The sequence below is a fragment of the Pristiophorus japonicus genome, chromosome 15, assembly GCF_044704955.1.
Source record: "Pristiophorus japonicus isolate sPriJap1 chromosome 15, sPriJap1.hap1, whole genome shotgun sequence".
NCBI lineage: Eukaryota > Metazoa > Chordata > Chondrichthyes > Pristiophoridae > Pristiophorus > Pristiophorus japonicus.
The window spans coordinates 85,263,527-85,280,957 of NC_091991.1; the positions used below are offsets into that span (position 1 = coordinate 85,263,527).

Below are 17,431 nucleotides of genomic sequence, written 5' to 3' on the forward strand. Positions count from 1 at the left end.
CCAAAGATCAAGAGCGTGGGACTGAAGTGCAGCCAAAAATCGAGGAGCAACCCTTTCAAATCGCTCCCTATTTCAATCGAGGAATATAGGAGTAGGTGTAAGCAAACAGCCTGTTCCACCATTCAATTAAATCATGGCATCTCATTAAGGTGCACTAAATGCAAGAACAAACATATGTAAATAGCACCTTGTTAAGGTCCAATTCCCTTTTGTGTACTTAAACCCGTCTAATCCCCTTTAAGTGGTGTGGGGTTACAGATTGCACTAAACACTGGCTGCAGTTTAAATAAAGATAGTTGCATTGTATGCAGTCCAGTTTAGTTTATTCAATAGTGATCTAAAACATTCCTGTGATACAGTAGAGTAGCGTAATAGCGCTACCTTGTAATATTGGCTATCACGTGTAGCAGGCAAATCGCATCCTATATCTATTCTATCCTTTTCATTCAGGCACAGTCCAGCCCAGAGAGACCGATGCTTTTGATGATGCTCCTTGGACCTCACAACCATTCCCAGTTGGTCCAACAAAGAACCCGTCGGAAACACTGAAACAGGTATCATCCAGGCCGGCTGGAGACCCATCGGTGGCAGCAATAGGCAATACGGTAACTGGTCAGAAAAAGGAAAAGGCAGACGACAAAATGCTTCATACCCTTGTGAATGGCCAGCCACGCCACATCCCACCATGGAACGGAGGAAGACGAACCAGCCGTAAGTGGGTGCAAACGAAGTCACGCCCGAGTAATAGGAACTCCAGACAGTGGCTAGGAGAAGAACCTGGAACAGAAAGCAAAGCGAGAAAAAAGGCTCCAACACTACCCATTTACAAAACAACTTGTAATATTGCCGAAACGGTGTGCCTTGTCCAGAAAAATTAAATAGTTTTCGATGTTCCAGTCTGAGCATGTGCGGCATGCACAATTCTCCAGGATGAATTTAGTGGAACAACGTTCCTCTCGAGTCTCGAACAGTACTTGCTTGCTTAGAGGGGGCAGCGTGCGGCGGTCCGGGCTGGAAATTGGCATGGTCCCGGCCTGCAAGACCATCAGCAGGCCGGGGCCATTAGAGGGAGCAGTGTGCGGCGGCATACCACTGCAGGGAGCAGCGCGTGCTGATGCAGGAGGGCGACGGCTGACTGCAGTGCGGGCAGGTACAGCAGGAGCAGTGAGGTCGGGGCGAAGGAGCGGCAAGAGTTCGTAGAGGGATGTGATCGGGGCCCAAAAGAGCCGAGGCCCAGGGGCAGCACGGGCCAGCCCACACTGCGATATGTGTGCGCACTAGGTCCGTGTAACAGAGCTGGTCTCCAGTTGTCTTGGTTAACCCTTGCCACTGGACCAAGACCTAGCTCTGTCAAGCCCGTGTGGTGGCTGGTGTGCAACAGCCACCCCACGTTAAAAAAATCCATGCACAGGCATCTTCCTCCCTTCGGGATGTAGTTCAGGACCTGGAATATTAGGTCCTTCATTGAAACACCTGTGAACTCATCCCTTTTAGGCATGGAAGCAAGTCATCCTCGTTTCGAGGGACTGCCTATGATGATGATGATGCTTGATTGGTTTTTCAAAAATATTTGAAGTAAAGCAAGAGACAAATTATGAAAACCTTTATTCAGGTCAAGTTTGGGCCGAATATTTTTTTAAACAAGGCAGGTGTGAGAGCAGCCACAGATTGGCCAGGCTGGGTAAGGGCAACAGATTGCCTTCACCTAAAGGACATAAGTGAATCAGTTGGGGTTTTATGGCAATTCATCAGCTTCATGGTCAGTTTTACTAAAACCAGCTTTTTTCCCAACATTTTTTTCTAACTGAATTCAAAATTTTCCAACAGCCATTGTGGGCTTTGAACTCACATTCTCTGGATTATTAGTGCAGGTCTCAGCATTTACTAGTCCAGTAACGTGACCACTATACTAACATACATAGAAAAGCTTTGTGCCTAGCATGCGTTAGTCACGCTGTAGTACCTGTAATATGACAGTTTAACTGCAGTTCTCTTAAAATCAATCGATAGTTCACCGCCGCAAACTTTCCTTCCTTTAGATGTCTTCAACTAGCCTCATGCAATTGTATAAGAACATAAGAATTAGCCCCTCGAGCCTGCTCCGTCATTTAATAAGATCATGGCTGATCTACCGTAACTGCACTTTCCTGCACTGTCTCCATATCCCTTAATTCTCTTAGTGTTTGAAAATCTATCGATCTCTGTCTTGAGTATACTCATTGACTGAGCCTCCACAGTCCTCTGAGGTAGAGAATTTAAAAAATTCACCACCCTCTGAGTGAAGGAATTTCTCCTCATCTCAGTCCTAAATGGCCCCTTATTCTGAAACTGTGACCTCTGGTTCTAGACTCTCCAGCCAGGATAAACAGCCTCTCAGTTTACACCCTGTTATGCCCTCTCAGAATTGTATGCATTTCAATGAGATCACCTCTCAATTTTCTAAACGCCAGAGAATATAGGCCCATTCTACTCAATCTCTCCTCATAGGACAATCCCCCCATCCCAGGAATCAGTCTGGAGAACCTCCCTTGCTCCCCCTCTAAGGCACATCTATTCTTCTGTAGGTAAGGAGACCAAGGCTGGATTTTCCAGTTTCGCCCCGGAGCGGTGTGAAAGGCGGCGTTCAGGTCTCCAGCGCCCCGTCACGATCCTCCAGTCTGGTTTTGCGACGACACTAAGCAGCACCGCCGGGAAGAGCTTTGCCGGGTGTGTAACGCCTCTCGGTGCGACACCGGTGTGAGTTTGGACCTTTCCCCGGCCCGTCCGCCCGGAAGTGCGTCCACAATGACCGCCCGAGAAATCAGTGCAGTTCGGCATAGCCGGCAGCACAGAGCCAGGTAAATTCTCCGCAGGTAAGTGCCAGCGTTTGTTCTTTTAACTTTTTTAGCGATTTGTGTTGTAGTGGCGTGGACAATGTTTTGGGAATGTTTTTGTGTTTTTTAAATGGTTCCCCCCCCGCCACCCCAGGCCTCTCTGAGCGCTCATGGCCTGGCACTTTAGTTCACGAGTTTCCCATCCATGCCTTACGAAAAGTGTACAACGCCTCCCTTCGCGGTGCGCCCCCTGATGCAGGGCCCAGAAATTCCAAACTTACATACTAAAGCGCAAACTATTCTCGGCCAGTAACTTTCCCGCCCCGCCTCCGTTTTCGCCCCGAAAATCCAGCCCTAAAACTGTGCACAGTGCTCCAGGTGTGGTCTCACCAAAGCCCTAAAGCAAGACTGCCTTACTCTTGTACTGCAACCCTCTTGCAATAAAGGCTAACATAGCATTTGCCATCCCAATTGCTTTCTGTACAAAGTGGGAAAGTCACTATGCAGGGTGGCGTGCCAGCTACAGGAGGACAGTCAGTTATATTTTACTTTCCAATTTCAAAATAAAATCAAAGTGTGTGGAATTTAAACACTGATAGTCTCCACTTCCTGATGACGGCAATTCTCATCGATGAGAATGATGAGAATTCAATCAGCCCACAAGACTGGAAGGCTGTTTTCAGTGATCTTCTGCAGGACTTAGTACTAGGTCCCTTGCTTTTTGTGGTATGATCTTGACTTGAATGTTGGGGGTATAATTAAGAAGTTTGCAGATGATACTAAAATTGACTGTGTGGTTGATAATGAAGAAGAAAGCTGCAGATTGAAGGAAGATATCAATCAACTGGTCAGGTGGGCAGAACAGTGGCAAATGGAATTCAATCCAGAGAAGTGTGAGGTAATGCATTTGGGGAGGGCTAACAAGGAAAGGGAATACACATTAAATGGTAGGTCACTGAGAAGTGTAGAGGAACAAAGGGACCTTGGAGTGCATGTTCACAGATCCCTGAAGATAACAGGCCAAGGAGATAAGGTGGTTAAGAAGGCATACAGAATGCTTGCCTTTATTAGCCAAGGCATAGAATACAAGAGCAGGGAGGTTATGCTTGAAATGTATAAAACACTAGTTAGGCCACAGCTAGAGTACTGCGAGCAGTTCTGGTCACCGCATTACAGGAAGGATGTGATTGCACTGGAAAGCGTACAGAGGTGATTTACAAGGATGTTGCCAGGAGTGGAGAATTTTAGCTATGAGAACAGATTGGATAGACTGGGTTTGTTTTCCTTGGAACAGAGAAGGCTGAGGGGAGACCTTACTGAGGTATATAAAATTATGAGGGGCCTAGATATAGTGGATAGAAAAGGCCAATTTAACCCTTAGCAGAGGGGCCCACAACCAGGGGGCATAGATTTAAAGTAAGTGGTAAGAGGTTTAGAGGGGATTTGAGGGGAAATTTCTTCACCCAGAATGTGGTGGGCATCTGGAGCTCACTGCCTGAAAGGGTGGTAGAGGCAGAAACCCTCACCACATTTAAAAAGTACTTGGATGTGCACTTGAAGTGGCGTAACCTACAGAGCTATGGACCTAGAGCTGGAAAGTGGGATTAGGCTGGGTAGCTCTTTGTCGGCCGGCGCGGACACAATGGGCCGGAACGGATACGATGAGCCGAAATGGCCTCCTTCCGTGCTGTAAACTTCTGTGATTCTAAAACATTCCTGGGATTCAGCTCCTGACTGTCACCCAGAAAACCAGGGGCAATATGAAATTCAGACCCCAATGATGTACTGGGTCTTTGCAAAGTCACAAAATCAAAGGAGGCTCATTGCACAAAGATACATTTTGATTTCTTTTGAGAAGGAGATGCATTTCAAACTTAAAAAGAAATTATATCACCCACCTTCCAACGGCCGTGTCTATCGGCAAGGTAACCCCAAACTCCACTCCATGCCATGAAGCCCAGAAACACCATCTGGAATGATTATTGTATAAAGGCACAAATTAGTCATCTCTTAACTTCACTTAATTATACCAAATTAATAGTACTTGGTTGGGTGTCAATAGTCCAAAAACGGTACACCTTGTTTTTTTTCTCCCCCCGAACTGATGCCTGCGCAGTTTCATCTAGTGGTAAATTGAGGAAAGAATAGCTTCTGGCATTATAATTATAAATCATTCCATCAGAAATATTTCACGCAGGGAGCTGGGCAATTGTTTCCCCGTTGTGCTGATAATCAGCTAACGACGGCCTGAATTGACTCCAGTGCATGCTTGTAGCATCAGGTCGTTCGAACACAAGCTCAAAATTAGCATCAAAGAGTAAGTTACTCTCAATGACCACAAAGATAAGTACAGATAAATATCATGTATTCAACTATCATTGTAACCCATGTATAAGCTGACCTAAGTTGTACACCTTGAGAACATTGACCACAAGGGGGTAAACTTGTGGGAGACACTCCTAACCTGGACTTTCAAGTATAAAAGGGGAAGCTCCACCCACCTTCATCACTTGAGGTCTTGGTAATAAAGGTAACTGGTCACAGAGTGACCTTCTCTCAAGTATGGGCCTCGTGTGCATTTATACTGTATAGTAAGGACATATCAATAAAGGTGGCCATTTCGCTCATCCTTCATCCTGCCACAGAGACTTACAATCCTCCAATTGCAGCATCTGGAACGACTCTGGAATACTCACCAAATAAAACGGCCATAGTCGACAAAAGAGGTGTGAGATATCTTAAAACTAAAGGAAAGAGGGCACTTGATCTATGTTTAGCCCATCACAGAAGCTTATGAGAATATTTTTAAATCTGTAATGGCTGCAAACCTAATTGAATTTTTTGAGGAGTTAACTAAAGTAATAGACAGGGAAATGTCAATGGATGTCATTTATTTGGACTTCCAAAAGGCATTTGATAAGGTTCCACAAAAGAGACCGTTAGTTAAAATAAAAGCTCATGGGATTGAAGACAAATTGTTGACCTGTTTTGGAGATTAGAGTGCAGGGATAATAGAAAATAAAAACTAAAAATATTGGAAATACTCAGGTAACATCTGTGAAGAGACAAACAGAGTTAACCTTTCAGGTTGATGATCTTTCATCAGTTTAGTAGGGATAATGGGTTTATATTCAAATGATCAAGAACTTGGTAGCTCCATTCACATTGAAATGCAATATTTTGAAATGACCTCTACTATAAATTCATGGAGTGACGCTGTGTCTCCATCTGTGACCAATTCCTCTCTCCATTTTGCTCGCAAATCGTAAACATATTTGGTTGGGTGTCAATGTTTGGCTGATTACGGGTAAAGTGCCTTGTGTTGTTAATGCTGCTGTATAAATGCGTTGCTATTATAATATTCCATAAAGGATAAGAGCACACAGAAAGGCACAGAATTGTGTAGATCCCGGGGATTGGGAGAGATAATGGAATAGCAAAGGGAAACAAAAAAGATAGTAAGAGCTCCAAAAAGAGAATATGAAAATAAACTTGTGAGGGATTATCAACAGTAAGACAAAAAAATGTACAATTATATTAGAAGGAAGGTAGTGGGCCCTTTAAAAACAGATGCGGGTAATATTGCAAATGAAAATCAGATAATGGAAGACTTGTTGAACAATTACTTTGTGTCGGTCTTCACAGTAGAGGAAGAGGATAATATACCTGACATTCCAGGGAAACTAATATTGAATCAGGGACTGGAACTCACTAAAGTTAAACTAAGCAAGAAAATAGTATTAGAAAAAATAATGGTGCAAAAGACTGACAATTCCCCAGTCCCTGATGGTTTCCACCCCAGGGTTTTAAAGGAAGCAGGTGAGGAAATTGCAGCTGCTTTAGCTATAATCTTCCCAAGCTCTCGATTCAGGAATTGTCCCTTTAGAATGGAAAAGTGCCAATGCAACTCCATTATTTAAGAAAGGTGAGAGAGAGAAACTGGGAAATTATAGACCTGTTAGTCTAACAATAGTCTAACTATTGGAATCTATAATTGAGGACAGAGTGTCTGAGCAATTAGAGAAATTTGAGCTGATTAGAGAGAGAGCCAACATGGATTTTTACAAAGGGTAGGTCATGTCTAACAAACCTAATTGAATTTTTTGAGGAGGTAACTAAAATAATAGACAGGGAAATGTCAATGGATATAGTTTATTTGGACTTCCAAAAGGCATTTGATAAGGTTCCACAAAAGAAACCGTTGGTTAAAATAAAAGCTCATGGGATTGAAGACAAATTATTGACCTGTTTTGGAGATTAGAGTGCAGGGATAATAGAAAATAAAAACTAAAAATATTGGAAATACTCAGGTAACATCTGTGAAGAGACAGAGTTAACCTTTCAGGTTGATGATCTTTCATCAGAATAGTAGGGATGGGTTTATATTCACATTGGGAGGAAGTGACTAGTGATGACTCACAAGAATCTGTGCTAGAGCTTCAACTAGTCACTATATTTATTATTGACCCTCTGAGTGAAGGCATTTCTCCTCATCGCAGCCCTAAATGGCCAGCCCCCTATCCTGAGACTAAGCCCCCTAGTTCTAGACTCTCAGAATCTTGTATGTTTCAATGAAATCACCTCTCATTCTTCTAAACTCCAGAGAATATAGGCCCTATCTACTCCATCTCTCCTGATAGGACAACCCTCTCATCCCAGGAATTAACTGAGACTTCGCGTGGAATTGGTTTCTGAACGATCATCATGAACTTGCTGTGCTACAATACTGCTCTTGATCCATGAAGGACAGATTGAAGATACTATTGCCCAGAAATATAACGGCCTAAATAGGAGTGGAAAGCATAAAGGAATAAACTTACAGTGGTAACCATGGCAACTTGCCATTCTTCCAGGCGCCATTCACAACGAATGGCTGGGGAAATAACTGCCAGCAACATGATCTCCATGGCTTCAGCCACCTGAAGAAGCAATCAGGGAAATGTTAAAAACAGCCCTTCAAACACCATATTCAGAGATTTCAACCATTCCTCAAATGATTCCAGGGGTTGTCCTCCACTGCCCTGCCCAGAATTCCATTTACTACTTCTACCCAATTTACTGGAGCGAGCCTCGGCTTAAATGATAACCTTTGCCACTGGACCAAGACCTAGCTCTGTCAAGCCCGTGTGGTGGCTGGTGTGCAGCGGTTACCACACGTACAGGCATCTTCCATCCTTCAAGGTTTAGTGCAGGATCTGGAATATTAGGTCCTTCATTGAAACACCTGTGAACTCATCCCTTTTTTGCATGGAAGCAAGTCATCCTCGATACGAGGGACTGCCTATGATGATGAGTGACAGCAGTCCTGCCTCAGAGTCAAAAGGTGATGGGTTCGAGTCCTGTTCCAGGCAACCCTGGAAAATGGTCTCTGGGGTACTCCCATCGGAACAGAGTGACCACTGTCTCAGGGGTAGTTATGCCACCTCGGTCAGAAGGATTGGGTACAGACCTCACTCCGGATAGTCCCAGCGAGCGGAGCCCAGAGCACTGGCTGACATCCAGCAGGGGGTACTTGCTGCCGATGGGTATGGGTGGTCCTCTCCTCTCGTAAAAGGGCAGGTGGTCCTCTTTAGCCTTGTTTGCAGCCCACCTGGGAGAAGATAGAAACCGTGCGGAAACTTCCTCAACTGCTCTTCCCTACAAAGTGGCTCAAGAATCTCACATGTGAGACTTGGCGTAGGACCTGCCTTCTCGGGCGGACTGGCTAATGTTTACTATCTCAGGTACCTCTACATTATTCCCTACAATCGGTACATTTCCCAGGTCCAAAGAATCCAAAGTTCAGCAGCTTTCCTCACCACTGAGTGTCAGCCTTGGCTCAGTGGGTGGCATTCGTGAATCTGAGTCGGCAGGTTGTGGGTTCAAGCTTCGCTCGAGGAATTGGCAGACAATCAGCGCAGTACTGAGGGAGCATTGTTAGGGATGCTGAGTGGTGCATTGATGGACATGAGGGAGAAAGGAACCGAAGGTTGTGCTGATAGGATGCGATAAAGTAGTGTGGGTGGAGACTTGTGTGGAGCATAAACACTGGCATGGAGCGGTTGGGCGGATTGGCCCGTTTGTGTGCTGCAAATGTCTATGTAATTCAGCATTAGATTCTCTTGGCTGTTTTCTGCACCACTTTGAGAACTTGACTATCTCTTTGATACTCGAGGTATGGTTTATCAAGCGAACATAACACAGAGATTTGGTAAAATATTGAAGCCAGTCGGCTATGATTTGGCCTTTAAAGGAGGGTAGTGGGAAACGCCTACTTAATGAAGCCTTCCACTCACACTGGCAGGCTTACACTGATTAGTGTTTTCTACCTTTCCCGTTTTAGGGTGGATAAAGTCATACTTAAGTTTTGATTAATTCGGAATGACTGAGCATTTTTTCAGAGGACAAGGTATTAAGTTAAACTTTCTGTCGCTGCTCCGTGACATCCATTGATTGGAACAGCTGACAAAACCTTACCTTTGTCAACCGGTAGTCAGTGTTCTGGCAATACTCACTACACAGTTCAACCATTCTCCGCTCCAACAATACTTACGTTGGTGCTCCCCATGATACAGAGCAGCAAAATATGGAATCGGCCAAACCCAATGGTTTCCACCGCTTCCTCCACTGTGAACGTCTTCCGCGGGGCTGAAAAACAAAGAGAGGTCACTCAATGAATTTGAAAAGGAACATATTTCGGTAAACATAGTTTGATCTTTGGCTACACATTGGGTATTAGTATGTGGCAGTGGGGTAGCATCTTGGCCTGTCACACTGGGATCTGGGGTCACAATTCACACAAGTTTCAATTGGCTTGGCTCTTCCCTCATGCGTTGAAGATGACCGATGAATCTTCACTTAATGTGTGTTGCATTAAGCTGAGCAAATGATTCCAACTGCATCTGGTTTTTAAGGGGAAATCATTCTGTTGCGCCCTGTTGGGGTAACATCCGAGAGGTGGGACATTCTGCGGCAGGCGCGGAAGTCCTGCCCTGCTCGCTAAATTAGCTAACTGCCCCCAAAAGGAAGTGGAGTGCAAAATAACGCGCTCCTCTTCCTGTCTGGGGTGCTAGTGTTGCGGACGGGTCGGGGGGGGGGGGGGGGAGGCGGGTCGGGGGCGGGGCAGGCAGGTCGGGGGCGGGGCAGGCAGGTCGGGGCGGGGTGGCGGGTCGGGGGTGGGGCGGACGGGGCGGGGGCGGGGCAGGCGGGTCGGGACAGGGCAGACGGGTCGGGGCGGGGGTGGGGCGGGCGGGGCGTGGGCGGGGCAAGCGGGTCAGGGGCGGGGCGGACGTGTCGGGAGCTGACCGGACGGGTCGGGGGGGGCAGACGGGTCGGGGGGGCAGACGGATCAGGGGGGGCAGACGGGTCGGGGGAGGGGCGGCGGGTCAGGGGCGGGGCGGCGGGTCGGGGGCGGGGCGGCGGGATGGGGCAAGGCGGACGGGTCGGGAGCTGACCGGACAGGTCGGGACAGGGCGGATGGGTCGGGGGCGGGGCGGACAGGTCGGGGGCGGGGCGGACATGTCGGGGGCGGGGCGGACATGTCGGGGGGAGCAGACGGGTCAGGGGCGGGGCAGGTGGGTTGGGAGCTGACCGGATGGGTCGGGACAGGGTGGACTAGCCGGGAGAGGGCAGACGAGTCGGGGGCGGGGTGGATGGGTCAGGGGCGGGGCGGACGGGTCGGGACAGGGCAGACGGGTTGGGGGGGGAGACGGGTCGGGGGGGGGCGGACGGGTCGGGGGGGGAGACAGGTCGGGGAGGGGAGACGGGTCGGGGGCGGGGCGGATGGGGCGGGGTGGGGAGACGGGTCAGTGACGGGGCAGACGGGTCGGGAGCGGGGCAGACGGGTCGGGGGCGGAGCGGACGGGTCAGTGACGGGGCAGGCGGGTCGGGGGCGGACGGGTCGGGGGGGGGAGACGGGTCGGGGGCGGGGCGGACGGGGCGGGGGGGGAGACGGGTCGGGGGCGGGGCGGACAGGTCGGGGGGGGAGACGGGTCGGGGGCGGGGCGGACAGGTCGGGGGGGAGACGGGTCAGTGACGGGGCGGACAGGTTGGGGGGGGAGACGGGTCAGTGACGGGGCAGACGGGTCGGGGGGGGGGAGACGGGTCAGTGACAGGGCGGACGGGTCGGGGACGAGGCAGACGGGGCGGGGCAGGCGGGTCAGGACGGGGGTGGGGCGGACGGGTCGGGGACAAGGCAGACGGGTCGGGGGCGGGGCGGACGGGTCGAACGGGTCAGTGACAGGGCAGGCGGGTCGGGGGCGATGCAGGCGGGTCGTGGGCGAGGCAGACGGGTCGGGGCGGGGGTGGGGCGGATGGGGCGGGGGCGGGGCAGGCGGGTCGGGACAGGGCAGACGGGTCGGGGCGGGGGTGGGGCGGACGGGGCGGGGGCGGGGCAGGCGGTTCGGGGCAGGGCGGACTTGTCGGGGGGGGCAGACGGGTCAGGGGCGGGGCAGGCGGGTCGGGGAGGGCAGACGGGTCGGGGGGGGCAGACGGGTCGGGGGGGCAGACGGGTCAGGGGGTGCAGACGGGTCAGGGGCGAAGCGGACCGGTCGGGGCAGGGCGGACGGGTCGGGGGCGGGGCGGCGGGTCTGGGGCGGGGCGGCGGGTCGGGGGCAGGGCGGACTTGTCGGGGGGGGGCAGACAGGTCAGGGGCGGGGCAGGCGGGTCGGGAGCTGACCGGACAGGTCGGGACAGGGTGGACGGGTCAGGGGCAGGGCGGACTTGTCGGGGGGGGGCAGACGGGTCAGGGGCGGGGCAGGAGCTGACCGGACGGGTCGGGACAGGGTGGACGGGTCAGGGGCAGGGCGGACGGGTCGGGACAGGACGGACGGGTTGGGGGGGGAAGCGGGTCGGGGGGGGAGACGGGTCGGGGGCGGGGCGGACGGGTCGGGAGCTGACCGGACAGGTCGGGACAGGGTGGACGGGTCAGGGGCAGGGCGGACTTGTCGGGGGGGGGCAGACGGGTCAGGGGCGGGGCAGGAGCTGACCGGACGGGTCGGGACAGGGTGGACGGGTCAGCGGCAGGGCGGACGGGTCGGGACAGGACGGACGGGTTGGGGGGGGAAGCGGGTCGGGGGGGGGCAGACAGGTCAGGGGCGGGGCAGGCGGGTCGGGAGCTGACCGGACAGGTCGGGACAGGGTGGACGGGTCAGGGGCAGGGCGGACTTGTCGGGGGGGGGCAGACGGGTCAGGGGCGGGGCAGGAGCTGACCGGACGGGTCGGGACAGGGTGGACGGGTCAGGGGCAGGGCGGACGGGTCGGGACAGGACGGACGGGTTGGGGGGGGAAGCGGGTCGGGGGGGGAGACGGGTCGGGGGCGGGGCGGACGGGTCGGGGGCGGGGCAGGCGGATCGGGGGCAGGGCAGGCGGGTCAGGAGCTGACCGGACGGGCCAGGACAGGACGGACGGGTCGGGGCGGGGCGGACGGGTCGGGGGGGGAGACGGGTCGGGGGGGGAGACGGGTCGGGGGCGGGGTGGACGGGGCGGGGGGGGAGACGGGTCAGTGACGGGGCAGACGGGTCGGGAGCGGGGCAGACGGGTCAGTGACGGGGCATGGGGGTCGGGGGCGGAGCGGACGGGTCGGGGGCGGGGCGGACGGGTCAGACGGGTCAGTGACGGGGCAGGCGGGTCGGGACAGTGCAGACGGGTCGGGAGCGGGGCAGACGGGTCGGGGGCGGAGCGGACGGGTCGGGGGCGGAGCGGACGAGTCGGGGGCGGGGCAGACGGGTCGTGAGCGGGGCAGACGGGTCGGGGGCGGAGCGGACGGGTCGGGGGCGGAGCGGACGGGTCGGGGGCGGAGCGGACGAGTCGGACGGGTCAGTGACGGGGCAGACGGGTCGGGACAGGGCAGACGGGTCGTGAGCGGGGCAGACGGGTCGGGGGCGGAGCGGACGGGTCGGGGGCGGGGCAGACGGGTCGGGACAGGGCAGACGGGTCGTGAGCGGGGCAGACGGGTCGGGGGCGGAGCGGACGAGTCGGACGGGTCAGTGACGGGGCAGGCGGGTCGGGGGCGGACGGGTCGAGGGGGGAGATGGGTCGGGGGCAGGGAGGACGGGGCGGGGGGGGAGACGGGTCGGGGGCGGGGCGGGGGGGGCAGGGGGGGAAACGGGTCGGGGGCGGGGCGGACAGGTCGGGGGGGGAGACGGATCAGTGACGGGGCGGACAGGTTGGCGGGGAGACGGGTCAGTGACGGAGCAGACGGTTCGGGGGGGGAGACGGGTCAGTGACAGGGCAGACGGGTCGGGACAGGGCGGACGGGTCGTGGACGAGGCAGACGGGTCGGGGGCGGGGCGGCGGGATGGGGCGGGGCGGACGGGTCGGGACAGGGCGGACGGGTCGGGGGGGGCAGATGGGTCGGGACAGGGCGGATGGGTCGGGACAGGGCGGACGGGTCGGGGGGGGCAGATGGGTCGGGACAGGGCGGATGGGTCGGGACAGGGCGGACGGGTCGGGGGGGGCAGATGGGTCGGGACAGGGCGGATGGGTCGGGAGCTGACCGGACAGGTCGGATCAGTCGGGGGCGGGGCGGACAGGTCGGGGGCGGGGCGGACGGGTTGCGGGGGGCAGACGGGTCAGGGGCGGGGCGGATGGGTCGGGAGCTGACCGGACAGGTCGGGACAGTGCAGACGGGTCGGGACAGGGCGGGTGGGTCGGAGCCGGGGCAGGCGAATCGGGGGCGGGGCAGGTGAGTCGGGAGCTGACCGGACGGGTCGGGACAGGACGGACGGGTCGGGGGCGGGGTGGGCGCGTTGGACGGGTCAGTTACGGGGCAGGCGGGTCGGGGGCGGGGCAGACAAGTCGGGGGCTGGGCGGACGGGTCGGGACAGGGCGGACGGGTCGGGACAGGACGGACGGGTCGGGACAGGGCAGAGGGGTTGGGGGGGAGACGGGTCGGGGCTGGGCAGGCGGATCGGGGGCGGGGCAGGCGGGTCGGGAGCTGACCGGACGGGTCGGGACAGGACGGACGGGTCGGGGCGGGGCGGACGGGTCGGGGGGGAGACGGGTCGGGAGCTGACCGGACGGGTCGGGACAGGACGGACGGGTCGGGGCGGGGCGGACGGGTCGGGGGGGAGACGGGTCGGGGGGGGGTAGACGGGTCGGGGGCGGGGCGGACGGGGCGGAGGGGAGACGGTCGGGGGCGGGGCGGGGGGGGAGACGGGTCGGGGGCGGGGCGGCCGGAGCGGGGGGGAGACGGGTCAGGGGCGGGGCGGGGGGGGCGGGGGGGGAGACGGGTCGGGGGCGGGGCGGACAGGTCGGGGGGGGAGACGGGTCAGTGACGGGGTAGACGGGTCGGGGACGAGGCAGACGGGTCGGGGGCGGGGCGGACAGGTCGGGGGCGGGGCGGACGGGTCGGACGGGTCAGTGACAGGGCAGGCGGGTCGGGGGCGGGGCAGGCAGGTTGGGGGCGGGGAAGGCGGGTCAGGGGCGGGGTGGACGGGAAGTGGGCGGGGCAGGTGGGTCGGGGGCGGGGTAGGCAGGTTGGGGGCGGGGCAGGCAGGTCGGAGGCGGGGCAGGCAGGTCGGGGGCGGGGCAGGCGGGTCAGGGGCGGGGCAGGCGGGTCGGGGCGGGTCAGGCGGGTCAGGGGCAGGGTGGACGGGAAGGGGGCGGGGCAGGCGGGTCGGTGGCAGGGCAGGCGGGTCGGGGGCGGGGCAGACCGGTCGGGGGCGAGGCACAGCGCTACATACTGGCTGCATAGTGCCGCCGTGCTGGAGGGGCTCATCCCTTCATTAAAGGGAAGGACGCAAGCTGCAGACTCTGCAATAATGAAAGGGGCCTCCCTGGACCCTCGGGAAGTGGGGGTACCATGCCAACAGCCCGGAACTCAAAGCAGTGTGCCGGACTGACTGTTCAAAGCGCCAACTGGGTGCTCAGCAAAATCGACTGAATTTTTTTATGCAATGGCCCACACCTCCCCTTTAACTATTGCCCCACGAGCGGCCGGCCCCTCTGTACCCGCTCCCTGAAGCTGTCGCTGACATCACAAGCTATCCGAATTTCTAGGCCTAAGTTCCTAACATCCTGCGACTGAGCTAAAAGGTTCACTGCAAGACTGAGACAAGACAAAAACGCTTCTTTTTTTGTCACAACCTGCACTGGATGTTCTGCTTACTCTGATGTCTCTAAAGGCGATTAATACCAAATGCCATAGTTAACAGGAATAACAACTACAAGTTGCATCTATATAGCGTCTTGAATGTAGTAAAACATCCCAGGAAATTAGGGGTGCATGCAATAAAGGTGTAGCAGTTATAATGGGTGACTTTAATATGCATATAGATTGGGCTAGCCAAACTAGAAGCAATACGGTGGAGGAGGATTTCCTGGAGTGCATAAGGGATGGTTTTCTAGACCAATATGTTGAGGAACCAACTAGGGGGGAGGCCACTTAGACTGGGTGTTGTGTAATGAGAGAGGATTAATTAGCAATCTCATTGTACGAGGCCCCTTGGGGAAGAGTGACCATAATATGGTGGAATTCTGCATTAGGATGGAGAATGAAACAGTAAATTCAGAGACCATGGTCCAGAACTTAAAGAAGGGTAACTTTGAAGGTATGAGGCGTGAATTGGCTAGGATAGATTGGCGAATGATACTTAGGGGGTTGACTTTGGATGGGCAATGGCAGACATTTAGAGACCGCATGGATGAATTACAACAATTGTACATTCCTGTCTGGCGTAAAAATAAAAAAGGGAAGGTGGCTCAACCGTGGCTATCTAGGGAAATCAGGGATAGCATTAAAGCCAAGGAAGTGGCATACAAATTGGCCAGAAATAGCAGCGAACCTGGGGACTGGGAGAAATTTAGAACTCAGCAGAGGAGGACAAAGGGTTTGATTAGGGCAGGGAAAATGGAGTACGAGAAGAAGCTTGCAGGGAACATTAAGGTGGATTGCAAAAGTTTCTATAGGTATGTAAAGAGAAAAAGGTTAGTAAAGACAAACGTAGGTCCCCTGCAGTCAGAATCAGGGAAGTCATAACGGGGAACAAAGAAATGGCAGACCAATTGAACAAGTACTTTGGTTCGGTATTCACTAAGGAGGATACAAACAACCTTCCGGATATAAAAGGGGTCAGAGGGTCTAGTAAGGAGGGGGAACTGAAGGAAATCTTTATTAGTCGGGAAATTGTGTTGGGGAAATTGATGGGATTGAAGGCCGATAAATCCCCAGGGCCTGATGGACTGCATCCCAGAGTACTTAAGGAGGTGGCCTTGGAAATAGCGGATGCATTGACAGTCATTTTCCAACATTCCATTGACTCTGGATCAGTTCCTATCGAGTGGAGGGTAGCCAATGTAACCCCACTTTTTAAAAAAGGAGGGAGAGAAAAAACAGGGAATTATAGACCGGTCAGCCTGACCTCAGTAGTGGGTAAAATGATGGAATCAATTATTAAGGATGTCATAGCAGTGCATCTGGAAAATGGTGACATGATAGGTCCAAGTCAGCATGGATTTGTGAAAGGGAAATCATGCTTGACAAATCTTCTGGAATTTTTTGAGGATGTTTCCAGTAAAGTGGACAAAGGAGAACCAGTTGATGTGGTATATTTGGACTTTCAGAAGGCTTTCGACAAGGTCCCACACAAGAGATTAATGTGCAAAGTTAAAGCACATGGGATTGGGGGTAGTGTGCTGACGTGGATTGAGAACTGGTTGTCAGACAGGAAGCAAAGAGTAGGAGTAAACGGGTACTTTTCAGAATGGCAGGCAGTGACTAGTGGGGTGACGCAAGGTTCTGTGCTGGGGCCCCAGCTGTTTACATTGTACATTAATGATTTAGACGAGGGGATTAAATGCAGTATCTCCAAATTTGCGGATGACACTAAGTTGGGTGGCAGTGTGAGCTGCGAGGAGGATGCTATTAGGCTGCAGAGTGACTTGGATAGGTTAGGTGAGTGGGCAAATGCATGGCAGATGAAGTATAATGTGGATAAATGTGAGGTTATCCACTTTGGTGGTAAAAACAGAGAGACAGACTATTATCTGAATGGTGACAGATTAGGAAAAGGGAAGGTGCAACGAGACCTGGGTGTCATGGTACATCAGTCATTGAAGGTTAGCATGCAGGTACAGCAGGCGGTTAAGAAAGCAAATGGCATGTTGGCCTTCATAGCGAGGGGATTTGAATACAGGGGCAGGGAGGTGTTGCTACAGTTGTACAAGGCCTTGGTGAGGCCATACCTGGAGTATTGTGTACAGTTTTGGTCTCCTAACTTGAGGAAGGACATTCTTGCTATTGAGGGAGTGCAGCGAAGATTCACCAGACTGATTCCCGGGATGGCGGGACTGACCTATCAAGAAAGACTGGATCAACTGGGCTTGTATTCACTGGAGTTCAGAAGAATGAGAGGGGACCTCATAGAAACGTTTAAAATTCTGACGGGTTTAGACAGGTTAGATGCAGGAAGAATGTTCCCAATGTTGGGGAAGTCCAGAACCAGGGGTCACAGTCTGAGGATAAGGGGTAAGCCATTTAGGACCGAGATGAGGAGAAACTTCTTCACCCAGAGAGTGGTGAACCTGTGGAATTCTCTACCACAGAAAGTAGTTGAGGCCAATTCACTAAATATATTCAAAAGGGAGTTAGATGAAGTCCTTACTACTCGGGGGATCAAGGGTTATGGCGAGAAAGCAGG

At 54.1% G+C, this 17,431-nt stretch overlaps 1 protein-coding gene across 1 annotated transcript in view; it reads right to left on the bottom strand.

Annotated features, from left to right (window-relative positions):
- Positions 1 to 17,431, bottom strand: part of svopl (SVOP-like) — a 126,993-nt gene that overhangs the window by 65,389 nt on the left and 44,173 nt on the right. The window contains exons 2-5 of the mRNA XM_070901689.1: positions 9,346 to 9,440; positions 7,634 to 7,732; positions 4,712 to 4,783; positions 653 to 777 (exon numbers count right to left, since the gene is read on the bottom strand). Of these exons, the coding sequence (XP_070757790.1) occupies positions 653 to 777; positions 4,712 to 4,783; positions 7,634 to 7,732; positions 9,346 to 9,360 (311 nt within the window). The 5' untranslated portion in view covers positions 9,361 to 9,440. The remainder of the gene's footprint in view (positions 1 to 652; positions 778 to 4,711; positions 4,784 to 7,633; positions 7,733 to 9,345; positions 9,441 to 17,431) is intronic.